General features: G+C 37.9%; 1 protein-coding gene across 7 annotated transcripts in view; it reads right to left on the reverse strand.

Annotated features, from left to right (window-relative positions):
* The window catches only part of TLK1 (tousled like kinase 1), a 168,459-nt gene that overhangs the window by 121,565 nt on the left and 32,816 nt on the right, over nt 1-14,078 (reverse strand). For 5 of the 7 annotated variants that reach the window (XR_012421213.1, XR_012421212.1, XM_045368283.3 and 2 more), the window contains exon 2: nt 3,467-3,585. The exons of 1 other annotated variant lie outside the window; for it this stretch is intronic. Coding sequence is in view for 4 of the 6 variants with exons in the window: in XM_045368283.3 (XP_045224218.1) it covers nt 3,467-3,585 (119 nt within the window). In the remaining 2 variants the exon portion in view is untranslated. Of the gene's footprint in view, nt 1-3,466; nt 3,586-9,947; nt 10,056-14,078 lie in introns of all 7 variants that reach the window. One more of the 7 variants, XM_045368284.3, reaches the window with a different exon arrangement.

Consider the following 14,078-nt stretch of genomic DNA (forward strand, 5'->3'; position numbering starts at 1 on the left):
AGGGATCACCCAAAAAACAAAAATTATATTTATTGTTAATAGAATAAAACTCATTCTATCTTGCAAGTATCAGATGTCAAATGGACCCTTTCATAAATCTAAAATATATTATGGAATCTCACAGATCTTATTTTTCCTATATTTTGAATTTATCACATACTAGGAATTACTTCATCATTACTTATTATTTTCATCAATTATTCCCAACTATACTAAAAAACAAAATAAAAAATCAAAGAAAAAAATGAAGAATGATGGTGTATGGTAGGCAGAATAATTTCCCCAATGATACACACGCCCTAAATCCCAGAGCCTGTGACTATATTACCTTAACATGGCAAAAAAAGGACTCTGCAGAAGTGACTAAGGGTAAGGCTTTTGAGTTGGGGAAGATTATCCCAGATTATCCGGGTTGGTCTACTCTAATCACATCAGTACATAAAAGTAGAGACCCAACCATTCCAGACTGTTGTCAGAGATGTGACTTTAGAAGAATGGTCAAGGAGATGGGCTGTTGTTGGCTTTGAAACTGGAGGAATAGCCAAGCCAAAGAACACAGCAGCCTCTAGAAACCAAAAAAGGTGGCCAGGTGCAGTGGCTCACAGCTGTATTCCAAAACTTTGGGAGGCCGAGGTAGGCAAATCACCTGAGCCCAGGTGTTCAAGACCAGCCTGGGTAACAAGGTGAAACCTCTTCACTACTAAAAATACAAAAATTAGCTGGGCATGGTGGCACATACCTGTAGTGCCAGCTACTGGGGAGGCTAAGGTGGGAGAATCACCTGACCCCGGGAGGCAGAAGGTGCAGTGAGCCGAGATCACCCCACTGCACTCCAGCCTGAGTGACAGAGCCAGACCCTGTCTCAGAGGGGGAAAAAAAAAGAAGAAACTAAAAAAGGCAAGGAAACTAACCCTCCCCTTGAGCCTCCACAAAGGATTACAGACCTATAAACACCTTGATTTTAGCCCATAAAACTAGTAATAGACTTCTAACCTACAAAACTATAGTAAATTTGTGTTGTTTTAAACACCTAAGTTTACTTCGTTTGTTATGGAAACAACAGAAAAATACAGATTTAATAACCTACAAGGATGGTGCAATAGTAAAATAAATCATCTTTCAATTTTCTTCTTGCCTTCCATTATCTTTCAAGTACTGCATCATCTTTCACCATGCTTCATCTTTTAAGAATATTTTTGAAAGACTAGAATACCATCTTTATAGTCTAATCTTGGCTTTCACTGACTCCACCAAAGAATTCAAAAATTTTCATTTTCCACCCACGATGGCTAAGAGAAGAAAATGACAGAGGAATACATCTTACAATTATTAGATGAATCAGAAAATAAACACCAACAGTACCATGTCTAGACTCTGAAGCTGATGGTGGTGATACTATTGGTAAAATCCCAGATAATCAGATAACATAAACCTAGACGAATTTTCTCAAATTCAAGAATCAATGAATTGAACAATATATTTATAAGGAAAAAAAGAAAACGCAATAAGGACTGCATCATATAATATTCTGCAACCATATTCTGGACCACCTCATTATGCTCAAAGGACGTATCACAGTATTCTTTCATCTTTTATGTTTGTGAGCCAAAATTTACTTGATACCAAATGTAATTCTTATTAAAATATCTAATAAAGTTGTTTTTCATAATACTTTTATTCCTGTGTCTATAAATTAGTAGTAAAATAACTTATAAATATAAAAATACAAAACGGTCCATTTGACCCAAATGGTTAATGGTGATGTTTATTTTTGTTAAATACCAAGGGTTAGTCAAAACTTCGGAGGTATAAACCGTAAGGCAAAAAATTGGTGAGACTGATTACAACAAATTTAGAAAGTTCAATGTGCTATGAATTCACACAACTCCAGTTCAACAGAGACCATGAACAAAGTAAGAGACATATGACAAAGTGGGAGAAGTTACTTATGATGCATGAAGTCAACAAGAAATCAACATGTAGAATATACATGGAACATGGGAAAATCAGTTCAAAAAAGAAAGTAATACTAATATAAAAACAGACAAAGAATTAAAATAATTTCTAAGACTCCCAACAAGTTAACAAGCATACAAAGAAATACTCAAAATAGGCCGAGCGTGGTGGCTCACACCTGTAAGGCCAGCACTTTGGGAGGCCGAGGTGAGTGGGGATCACCTGAGGTCAGGAGTTCAAGACCAGCCTGGCCAGCATGGTGAAACCCCGTCTCTACTAAAAATTAGCTAGGCGTGGGGGTGGGCACCTGTAATCCCAGCTATTTCGGAGGCTGAGGCAGGAGAATCACAATCACTTGAACCTGGGAGGCGGAGGTTGCAGTGAGATGAGATCGTGCCACTGCACTCCAGCCTGGGCGACAGAGTGAGACTCCCTTAAAAAAAAAAGAAAAGAAGAAGAAGAAGAAGAAGAAGAAGAAATTCTCAAAATAATTGATGGTACAAATAAAACAAAAAGATATTTTATACTTAAATGATGAGGAATGTGGATGGTGTCAAGTGTTTCTGCGATATGGAAATACAGAAATACTCATGCACTCCGCTGAAAATGCAGATTAGTACAACTGTTCTGAACATCAACCTTCTATTTATCCAATTTTAGTCGATACATACCCTATGATCTAGCAATTGTGCTCTTGGGAATACATTCTACATAAATGGTCACAAAGGTCCGTAAGAGCCCAAGTACATGAAAACTCATCACAGTTTGAGGTAGACAATCTGGGTCTATCACTGAAAGGCTGAACACAAAGATACCGAACCTTTTTGGCACCCAGGATCAATTTCGTGGAAGACAATTTTTCAATGAAAAATAGGGGGTGGGGTGGGGTGGGGAATGGTTTAGAGATGAAACTATTCCACCTCAGATCAGGCATTAGATTCTCATAAGGAGTGCACAACCTGGATCCCTCGCATGTGCGCAATTCACAATAGAGTTCATGCTCCTATGAGAACCTAACACCACCAAATCTAACAGGAGGTGGAGCTCAGGCAGTAGTGCTCACTCTCCTGCCGCTCAGCTCCTGCTGTGCGGCCAGGTTCCTAACAGGACTAGCACTGGTCCTCGGCCCAGGGTTGAGGACTCCTGGCCTAAAAGATATACGCTATTAAAGTTTTATGCAGCAATTAGAAACAGTGGATTAGATGTACAGATAGGACCATGGATAATAAAGGCAGGTAGGGTAAGGAAGTACATTGTGGGAGACCGGCAGTACAATCTACCGATCTCCTTTTTATCCCTGAAACATATTATGGTGTATTATAACATAATGCCTAATGCCCCTGAAATATGGTATACTATATTCAAAACAGGTTTATGAACACTGATCTTATTCTATACATTATAAAAGTTACATTTGCTGTTAAGCACATATGTAGGAATCCTTTACATACTATTTTAGACCATTTAATACAAAGAAAGACTGTCAAATAAAGATGAAAATTTTGCTCACTTTAGCTCCAACACTGCAACTGCCAGTACTCCCAGTGCTCCCACTTGCAACTCCAGTAAATCTAGCTTCCAATAACTCTTGCCTTCTTGGATCCAGACTATGAAGCTCATCCATTGCACCTATTAAGAAAAAAAATATACATATGTACACATATATATGTATGTGTGTATACTTTATACTTACACAAATATATATATGTGATTAGTTAAGACGTTAAAAATTTAGGAATGCTACAAGCAGATGAAATTGAAAGACTTTATTTTTAAACGCACACATCAACTTATCAAAACATCCTACAATGGATTTCCAACACTTTTGGCTGCAACTCACAGAAAGAAATGTATTTTCCATCTAATTCATACACAGTTACAAACATTCATATATTTAAAAGTTTCACAGAATACCTAATCTTACTGCAATGCAGTAGTAAGAGTCCTGTACAACAACTATTTTCTAGTCTATTCCAGTCCATTTAAAAAAGGGTGGGGTGACAGTAGTAAATAGCAATTAAATTGATTTCATAAACCAATAATGGACCATAGTTTAAAAAATACTACTCTCCTAATGTAACCACCCTATTCTAAGCATACCCAGAATTGTAACTATGTGACATTATCACTTAATCATTTTATGTATATCTTATATAACTACATTTTAAACTATAAAGAACTGTTTTATTACTGTCACAATCCTTAAGATTTTTTGTATGGTTGAGTTTTAGGTTTCCATCAGGTAAATGAAACACAGACACGTTTATCATACATACAGATGACTGAAGTAACACTTATTATTAAACAACCACCGTGAAAATTAAGGGGAAAAATTTAACACCCTGATGTTACTGTTATTACGCAGACTAAAGCATTCCAAATTCTAGATAAAGTTCAAACAAATTCTTAAAAATTACTTTATCTAAGTCTGCTAATTCTGACAAAAACCCTAGAAGCAACACAAATGAATGGCTCTCAAAGAGAGCAGGTAAGGATATTGCCAGAATCCGGAATGACTTGGGGAACATTTTTGAACTATACTAGCCCCCTTCCACACATCCTGACATTCCTCTCCTAAAGGTTAACAACTATTCCTATAGATCTTATCTTTTGAAATTGCCTTTCTTACTTTTTATCCTCACCTGGATAAAGGACTAGATGGATGGTGGCCACTCTTTCATGCTTATTTGGATCCCTGTACCTGAAAATATACCTTCCCCTGTCTACTTCCTCTAGCTCAAAAAAAGAAGTAAATCCCTCTAAAAAGCTAAAGCCTTTAACACTTGCTTTTGACCTCATTCCTTCTTGACATCTAAGAAATCTTGTATTCACAAGTACCCTACCTCTCTGGCATCTGCTCACTCCTAGTCTCCTTCTGCCCTCGCTTATGTCTTTTTAGAAGTCTACCATAGCTTCAATTTTATTGTGCTATCATTTAATTCTTCCCTTAAACTGGTTTATAACCACATCATCCTTAGTATCATCAATGCTTCCATTTTTTCTCTTCTTGCTATTACATCAGAAACTGTATATTATTCCTTTATTGAGAGGAAAAACCAAAGCAAAAACATAAACAGTTCTAGTTTTCATAATTCAGCTATACCTGTTCCCCTCATCACCTTCTTGTTCTCTCTTAACTGCAAATATTCCCCATGGCCTTCTGTTTTCTTTTCAGACCTCCTTTGGCTTCAAACATGATTCTCAAATCAAACACCTATTATATGCCAGGTCTGTCAAGTCTTAAGCTTGGCACTGAAACTTACAATCTATTGAAGTTTTGCTTTATAAAAAACTATCAATCCTTCCCTGGCACAGGACTATTTTGAAAACATTAAATCACATTTAAAAAATAAGAATATGGTACTGGCATAAAGACAGACATACATACATACATAGATCAATGGGATAAAACAGAGAGACCAGAAAACAAACCCTCACGTGAAATGATTTTCAGTAAGAACACCAACACCATTCAGTGGGGAAAGATCAGTTTTTTCAACAAATGGTGCAGGGAAAACTGGATATCCACAAGCAAACAAACTGAGTTGGATCCTTACTTTAACCGTATACAAAAATTAACTCAAAACGGATCAAATGCCTGAATATAAGACCTAAAACTTTCTAACTCTTAGAAGAAAACATATGGAGAAAGTTTCGTGGCATTCAATTTAGCACTGGTTTCTTTGATCTAGCACCAAAAGCACAGGCAACTAAAGAAAAATAGGGCCAACTGCAGAGGCTCATGCCTGAAATCCCAGCATTTTGGGAGGCCAAGGCCAGCAGATCACTTGAGGTCAGCAGTTCAAGACCAGCCTGGCCAACATGGCGAAACCCCGTCTCTACTAAAAATACAAAAAAATTAGCTGAGCATGGTGGTGTGTGCCTGTAATCTCAGTTACTCAGGAGGCTGAGGCAAGACTCACTTGAACCTGGGAGGCAAAGGCTGCAGTGAACCAAGGTCGCACCACTGCACTCCAGCCTGGGTGACAGGGAGGGAGGGAGGGAGGAAGGAAGGAATAAAAATGGGTAAGTTGGACTTAATCAAAATTAAAAACTTTTGCACCTAAAGGGCATAATCAACAGAGTGAGATGGCAACCCACAGAATGGAAATCTGAAAATTACGTATCTGACAAAGGATTGATACCCAGAATATATAAAGAACTTCTACAACTCAGTAACAAAAAAACCCAACCAAAAAATGGACAAAAGACTGGAATAGAAATTTTTCCAAAGAAGGTGTGCAAACGACCAATAAGCAGATGAAAAGATGGTCAACATTAATCATGAGGGAAATGCCAATCAAAATCACAGTGAGATACCACTTCATACCCATTAGGATGGCTGTTATCAAAAACTAAAACCCAAATATACAAGTGCTAGTGAGGATGTGGAGAAATTGGAATCCTTGTGCATTGCTGCTGAGAACATAAAATGGTGCAGCCACTGTGCAAAACAGTATAGCAGTTCCTCAAAAAATGAAACACTGAATTACCATATGATCCGGCAATTTCACTTCTGAGTATATAACCAATACAAGCAAAAGCAATGGCTAAAACAGGTATTTGTACAAACATGTTTACAGCAGCACTATTCACATTAGCCTAAAGGTAGAAGCAATCCAAGTGGCTATCAACAGATGAATGGATAAACAAAATGTGGTATCTACATACAATGGAATATTATTCAGCCAGAAAAATGAAGAAAATGTGGGGGCATGCTACAACAGGAGAACTCTGAAGATACTATGCTAAGTAAAATAAGTCAGTCACAAAAGGTGGTTGCCAGGGGCTGGTGGGTGTGGTGGAATGGGAAGTTAGTATTTAATGGGTACAGAGTTTCAGCTGGGGAAGACGGAAAATTTCTACAGATGAAGAGTGGTGATGGTAGCACAACAATGTGAATGTACTTAATACCACTGAACTTTACATTTAAAAATAGTTAACATGGTAAATTTTACATTTTGTCACAATTTAAAAAAAATGATAATTACAGGCTGGGTGTGTTAGCACCCAGCCTGTAATCCTAGCACTTTGGGAGGCCAAGGCAAGAGAACCACTTGAGTCCAGGAGTTCAAGATCAGCCTGCGCAACATGGCAAAACCCCATCTCTACAAAAAATACAAAAATTAGCTGGGTGTGGCAGTGCGCATCTGTAGTTCTAGCTACTAAGGAGCTGACTGCTTGAGCCAAGGAGGTCGAGGCTGCAGTGAGCCAAGATTGCGCCACTGCACTCCAGGCTGGGGGACACAGCAAGAACCTGTCTCAAATAATAATTTCAAGTTCTTAATTCAATAAATTGGACTTCGTCAAAAATTTAAAATGGTGCCAGTTCAAAAGAAGATGGTTACAAAATGAAAAGGCAAACAACAGATTGGAAGAAAATATTTATAAAGTATGTATGTGCTATATACTATGCCTACTCTTTGACTTGATAACTGGTTGATGGCACACTGAAATTTACCATGGAAGATGAGGGCATCAGGCCCTGCTTTTGATCTGGATCAATAAATAATAATATATTTTGTTTCCTATTGTTTTTCTCAGATGTATAGCTTCCTCTAGGACCTCAACCCTCTTCCATGAAGTCTTACAGGAAATTATGCACCCAAGCATCAATGGGTTTCTAACCAAAAACTCTTAAAAGCACAATCTTTCCTTAATTCTTAACATCTTCTAATTAGTTTTTTCTTGTTTTTTTGTTTTTTTTCTTTTTTAGATGGAGTCTCACTCTGTCACCAGGCTGGAGTGTAGTGACGCGATCTCGGCTCACTGCAACCTCCGCCCCCTGAGTTCAAACGATTCTCCTGCCTCAGCCTCCTGAGTGACTGGGACTACAGGTGCGCACCACCACGCCCAGCTAATTTTTGTATTTTCAGTAAAGACGGGGTTTCACCATGTTGGCCAGGATGCACCATGTTGACCAGAATGGTCTCGATCTCTTGACCTCGTGATCTGCCCACCTCAGCCTCCCAAAGTGCTGGGATTACAGGCGTGACCCACCGTGCCCGGCCCTAATAAGATATTTTAAAGAGGCAATATACGCAAGAGCCCCTGGTGTAATTCCTGGCACATAATAGGTGCTCAGCAAATGCTAATCCTGAACAGTAGAGCTTTGCTACTCAAACTACACTGCATGAGCCAGCAGCAACTGTATCATCAAGACACTTATTAAGAAATGCAAAATCATGGGTTCCTCCAGAAACCAACCAAACCAGAATCTGCATCTTAACAAGATCCCCAGTAATTACTACATACATTCATGTTTCAAAAGTACTTCTGTAGAATACGGATCTGTAACTTTTTCTGTAAAGGGCTCAGTCACAAATATTTTAGTCTTTGCAAGCCAATAGGCAAAATCATATAGATACTTACATAACAAGACAGAAACAATTTTTTTTTTTTTGGAGACACTCTGTCACCCAGGCTGGATACAGAAACAATTTCTACAAACTTTTTATTGACAAAATTCAAGATACAATAATGAGTATAATATTTTATAATAGGCCAGGTGCAGTGGCTCACATCTATAATCCCAGCACGTTGGGAGGCTGAGGGTGGATCACTTGAGGTCAGGAGTTCAAGACCAGCCTGGCCAACATGGTGAAAACCCATCTCTACTAAAAATACAAAAATTAGCTGGGCGTGGTGGTGGGTGCCTGTAATCCTAGTTACTTAGGAGGTTGAGGCACAAGAATCACTTGAACCCGGGAGGTAGAGGTTTCAGTGAGCCGAGATCACACAACTTCACTCCAGCCTGGGTGACAAGAGAAGACCATGTATGACAAAATAAATAAATAAATACACACACACACAATTTTTTTAAATAAAAGTCTGCTAAGAAGGAAATTCTTTTTGAGAAGACAGCACCTCAACAAATAACCTCACTTAATTGGAGTTTCCTATCATCAAAATCTATTACAAATACTCATCTGTTAAATTTTGTTTTGAGACAGAGTCTTGCTCTGTTGCCCAGCCTGGAGTGCAGTGGCACGATCTAGGCTCACTGCAACCTCTGCCTCCCGGGTTGAAGAGATTCTCCCACCTCAGCCTCCCAAGTTGCTGGGATTACAGACACACGCCACTACACCTGGCTAATTTTTGTATTTTTTTTTTTTTTAGTAGAAACGGGGTTTCAACATGTTGGCCAGGCTGTTTTTGAACTCCTAATCTCAAGTGATCAGCCCACCTGTGCCTTCTAAAGTGCTGGGATTACAAGCATGAGCCACGACGCCTGGCCTCATCTGTTAATATTGATCTGTAGGCTAAACGCAGTGGCTCACATCTGTAATCACAACACTCTGGGAGGCCAAGACAGGTGGATTGTTTGAGCCCAAGAGTTCAAGACCAGCCTGGGCAACATAGGGAGACCCTGTCTCTACAAAAATAAAAAAAATAATAAAACCTAAGGTGTGGTGGTATGTACCTATGGTCCCAGCTACTCAGAAGGCTGAGGTAGGAGGAGCACTTGGGCCTGGGACTTACAGGTTTGCAGTGAGTCATGATTGTGCCACTGTACTCCAGCCTGGGTGCAGAATGAGAGCACTTTTTCTTCTAAAAAAAAAAAAAAAAAATGGCCGGGCGCGGTGGCTCAAGCCTGTAATCCCAGCACTTTGGGAGGCCGAGACGGGTGGATCACGAGGTCAGGAGATCGAGACCATCCTGGCTACCACGGTGAAACCCCGTCTCTACTAAAAAATACAAAAAACTAGCCGGGCGAGGTGGCGGGCGCCTGTAGTCCCAGCTACTCGGGAGGCTGAGCCAGGAGAATGGCGTGAACCCAGGAGGCGGGGCTTGCAGTGAGCTGAGATCCTGCCACTGCACTCTAGCCTGGGCGACAGAGCCAGACTCCATCTCAAAAAAAAAAAAAAAAAAAAAAGATCTGTAATGAGATTGTATGTATTTGTCTTTGAAAATGTCTTTTAACAGAAACAGATATTGCCAAATATTGATATTAACCCACAATCATGATTTTAATTAAGCATATTCATTACCGGGAAGGCAGTTATCTATTGGTTCTTCATCTGATATTTGCTTTTCAGTATGTCATCACAGTGCTGATTAACTACTTCCAACTGAAGGTTAGGTAGAAAGTTTCTCCACTGCAAAATCAAACAAATTTTTGAAATATGAAACTTTCTGTGCATTTGTGTCAACTTCTGAAAAATGCTGTGGGAACCATAGTTTGAGACTAGAAAATGCGTCCACTCATATTCATGTGGGAATGACGATCTAACTTCTTTGACGGCTTGAGAAGTATATAAAGCAGCCTGAAATTATTTGGGATTTGAGTATCAGTTGCCACTGAAATGACTTTACCACAGTCTTTCACATATAAGCACTATTTTGCCTTGAAATCTTAGGTTAGGCCGGGCGCGGTGGCTCAAGCCTGTAATCCTTGCACTTTGGGAGGCCGAGACGGGCGGATCACGAGGTCAGGAGATCGAGACCATCCTGGCTAACCCGGTGAAACCCCGTCTCTACTAAAAAATACAAAAAACTAGCCGGGCGAGGTGGCGGGCGCCTGTAGTCCCAGCTACTCGGGAGGCTGAGGCAGGAGAATGGCGTAAACTCGGGAGGCGGAGCTTGCAGTGAGCTGAGATCCGGCCACTGCACTCCAGCCTGGGCGACAGAGCGAGACTCCGTCTCAAAAAAAAAAAAAAAAAAAGAAATCTTAGGTTAAATTCATTTTAAAAACATTACCCAATCTTCAGAAAAAGCTGATTTCCAAAGTTAATTAGTATTTAATAGCAGTTGAGGGCAGTTCTCTTTGTTCAAAAAAATTTCAATCTCAGCCTTTAGCTCAAACAATTGCGAAAAAAATACTTTACCACTTCTAAGCCAGTCAGGATATTCGTCCTCTAACAAAAATTCATGCAGCTGATGCTAGTTAAGTCCAAAAGAGCAAACTGACTTCACAGTTGACAATTCAGTAACACACATGGATAGATGGAAATATTTTCTGCAAAGTATCTGCCAATGAATAACAACGAATAACCATAAACTATGAACTCCTCAGTTTTACAAGCTTTGTAAATTAGTCCAACTAAGCCTTTCTCTGATCCGTATGTATTTTATCACCATCAGTTGCAGCACATCCTAGCAGATTCCACTTCAGATTGTACTTAGTGTTTTCTCAGCTTTGAAAATATTCTTGCCTGTAGTTGTTCTGCACAGACTATTCAGAGGCCAACTTTTCTGCCACTTCAAACTTGGCACTGACTCCTTGAATAAAGAACAACTGAATTGTATCAATAACATCTGCCGGCTCATGAAGAGCCAAGAAAAACCACTCCAAATCATTTGCCTTGTTTTTTAATTGACTAGTGATGTTGCTTCAAATGTCCTCAACTCTTAAATCAACTGTTCTTGCCAAAAAGCTAACAGCCTAAAACAAGTTTATTTTCTATGGATGTAATTTTTTTGACTGCTTCAATAAAATACAATTTAATTAACTCAATATCAGTAAATGGCTTTCCTTGCTTGGCAAACAAGCCACTTGGAAACTTATTTTGGAGGTAGCCTCATTTTCATTTTTATGAAGAAATTATGCTGTGATGAGATACTCCATTTTTAAGTTTTGTGATTTTTCTATTGCTTTCCTGAGAGTTGGACATAGTGTAGTATACGATTAAGGTATATTGTATTCTATTGCAGCTCTAGTGTCACTTCATAATAAGAGCAATGTTTTGCTATTAAATTCAGTAACAAAATAACCCACACTCCAGTGTGCCTTAAAAGCATGCCACTCAAAGTCTATATTTTTCTTTTCTTTCCTTGTTTTGACAAGATGGATACACAGTGGTAATAAATAAATAAATAAAATTAAAAATTCCAATCTGGTCACAGACGTGGCACTCAAAACACTGTCAAGTGATAATGGCAGCACTGAAATTTGTGGTACACCAAACAGTAGCTTGAAGTAATGAGAATGCCATATACAGTTTCTGTCAAAACTCCTCAGCTCTGCCATTATAAAGCAAAACCAGCTGTGTTCCAGTAACACTTTATTTAAATGAATAGACAATGAAATTCAAATTTCACATGTCACAAAGAATTACTTATTTTTTATTTCAATAGGTTTTGGGGGAACAAGTAGTGACTGGTTACATGAATAAGTTCTTTAGTGGTGATTTCTGAGATTCTGGTGTACCCATCACCTGAAAGAATTATTTTTTTTGATGTTTTTAGTCATGTAAAAAAGGTAGTTTACTTACTTCTGTTCTAGAAAACACATTTCAAAGATTTCAATATTTTATGGACTCAAACTGTCATTTTTGACCCTTAACCAAAAATTCTGTCCTCAAGAGAGAAATTTTCTGGGAAAAAAAACTAATTTCACTATAATCCATCAAATTCTTTATTACAATAAACGTTTATACTTTTGAAAAAGAAGAAATTACAAAAGCCACTATAAAGATCATACCATTCTTAAAGACTATCCCACTTCAAAACACAACCACCTTTTAATTATGCTACTCTTCTTACTGAACTGTTTCCCAAAATTTACAAATGTAAATCCAAAACATCACATAAAACATATAACAAGGGATGTCACTACCCAAATTAGAGATCAACCACATTCAATATAATGAAGAAAAATTTTAGGGAACACAAAGAACACAATCTGACCCATTAGTTTGTCATGTTTCATTTTAATAAACATGTTTTCTCTCTCTCCCTGTGTCTTTAACACACATAAACTCAATAAATGCTGGTTATTGTAGAAGTATGTGCTCCCAAGGATTCAAGGGTGATATATTAGAACATATTACTAGTTCTGGTTAGTCAACATCACTTTATATGATAGTTATATCACCTATATTTATGACAAGAAATCATTTTTTCATTATATAATTTTTTAGTTGCCTTAAGTCTTCATCTTGCTTGATGACAGTCGTAACAAAATCAAATGCCTAGAACGCAGGTTTTTAAAAGGTTAATACCAGTTACCAAAAAGGTAAAAAAAGAGTTTTTTCACTAAAAGCCTTCTAATAGTAGATTTAATTGCTGCTGAGCCATGACCTTAGTTTTAAATTTAAAACTTCCTGAAGTCTAAAAGCATTTTAATTCATTCCAGATTTTAACTGCTACTTTTCATATTATACCTGATAAGCTGATTTATGCAGAACAGTTAAAGCTTTTCTTATATTAATACTTTCCATATTATACTAGATAAGGCAGAGGTTCTTTTATTAAAAATAAACACTATGATAAAGAAATTATTTCTCCAAGATAAAATATTCCACTTAAATAATTCCTTTTCATTAGTTTTTTTAATGCACTCGAAAGTATAGGAAGCAAAAGAATTCAAAAGTCTGGGCTGGGCACAGTGGCTCACACCTGTAATCCTAGCACTTTGGGAGGCTGAGGTGAGCGGATCACCTGAGGTCAGGATATCAAGACCAGCCTGGTCAACACAGTGAAATCTCAATTCTACTAAAAAATACAAAAATTAGCTGGGCATGGTGGTGCGCACCTGTGATCCCAGCTACTCAGGAGGCTAAGGCATGAGAATCACTTGAACCCGGTGGGGCGGAGGTTGCACACCCCAGTCTGGGCAACAGAGTGAGACTCCATCTCAAAAAAAAAAGAAAGAAAAAGAATTCAAGAAGTCTATATTGTATAACACTGTAATTACTTCTGAATCTTGTCTTGAAACATCCATTTTAACATGGTTAATAAATAGAACATACCTATTTTCATTGACAATATTTTGTATCACATATTTAAAGAACTTAGCTATAATTTTTGTTGGCTATACTACATTTCATTGTTTATTCCACAGTTTGATTCCCTACTTTAAAAGCAAATACTCTAATTTTTTGGCAGTTAAATGAACATGTTGGTTAAATGAGCTATTACAAAACCAGCCCAATTTCTTTTTCTAACCCCTCTCTCACATGTATTCAATAAACACATTTCCTACTTTTTCTAATGATTTGAGATACTAACATTTAGAACATTAATCCATTTAGAATTATATACAGATATATAATACATCTAGAATTTTTTCTAAAGGAGAATGTCTCAATTTCTCACTAATTCAACCTTTTCCCACTGATTTAAAATATCTCTCTGGTTATCACATTCCATAAACATGGGTCTGTTTTGTACTTTATTCA

The sequence above is a fragment of the Macaca fascicularis genome, chromosome 12, assembly GCF_037993035.2.
Source record: "Macaca fascicularis isolate 582-1 chromosome 12, T2T-MFA8v1.1".
Lineage (NCBI taxonomy): Eukaryota > Metazoa > Chordata > Mammalia > Primates > Cercopithecidae > Macaca > Macaca fascicularis.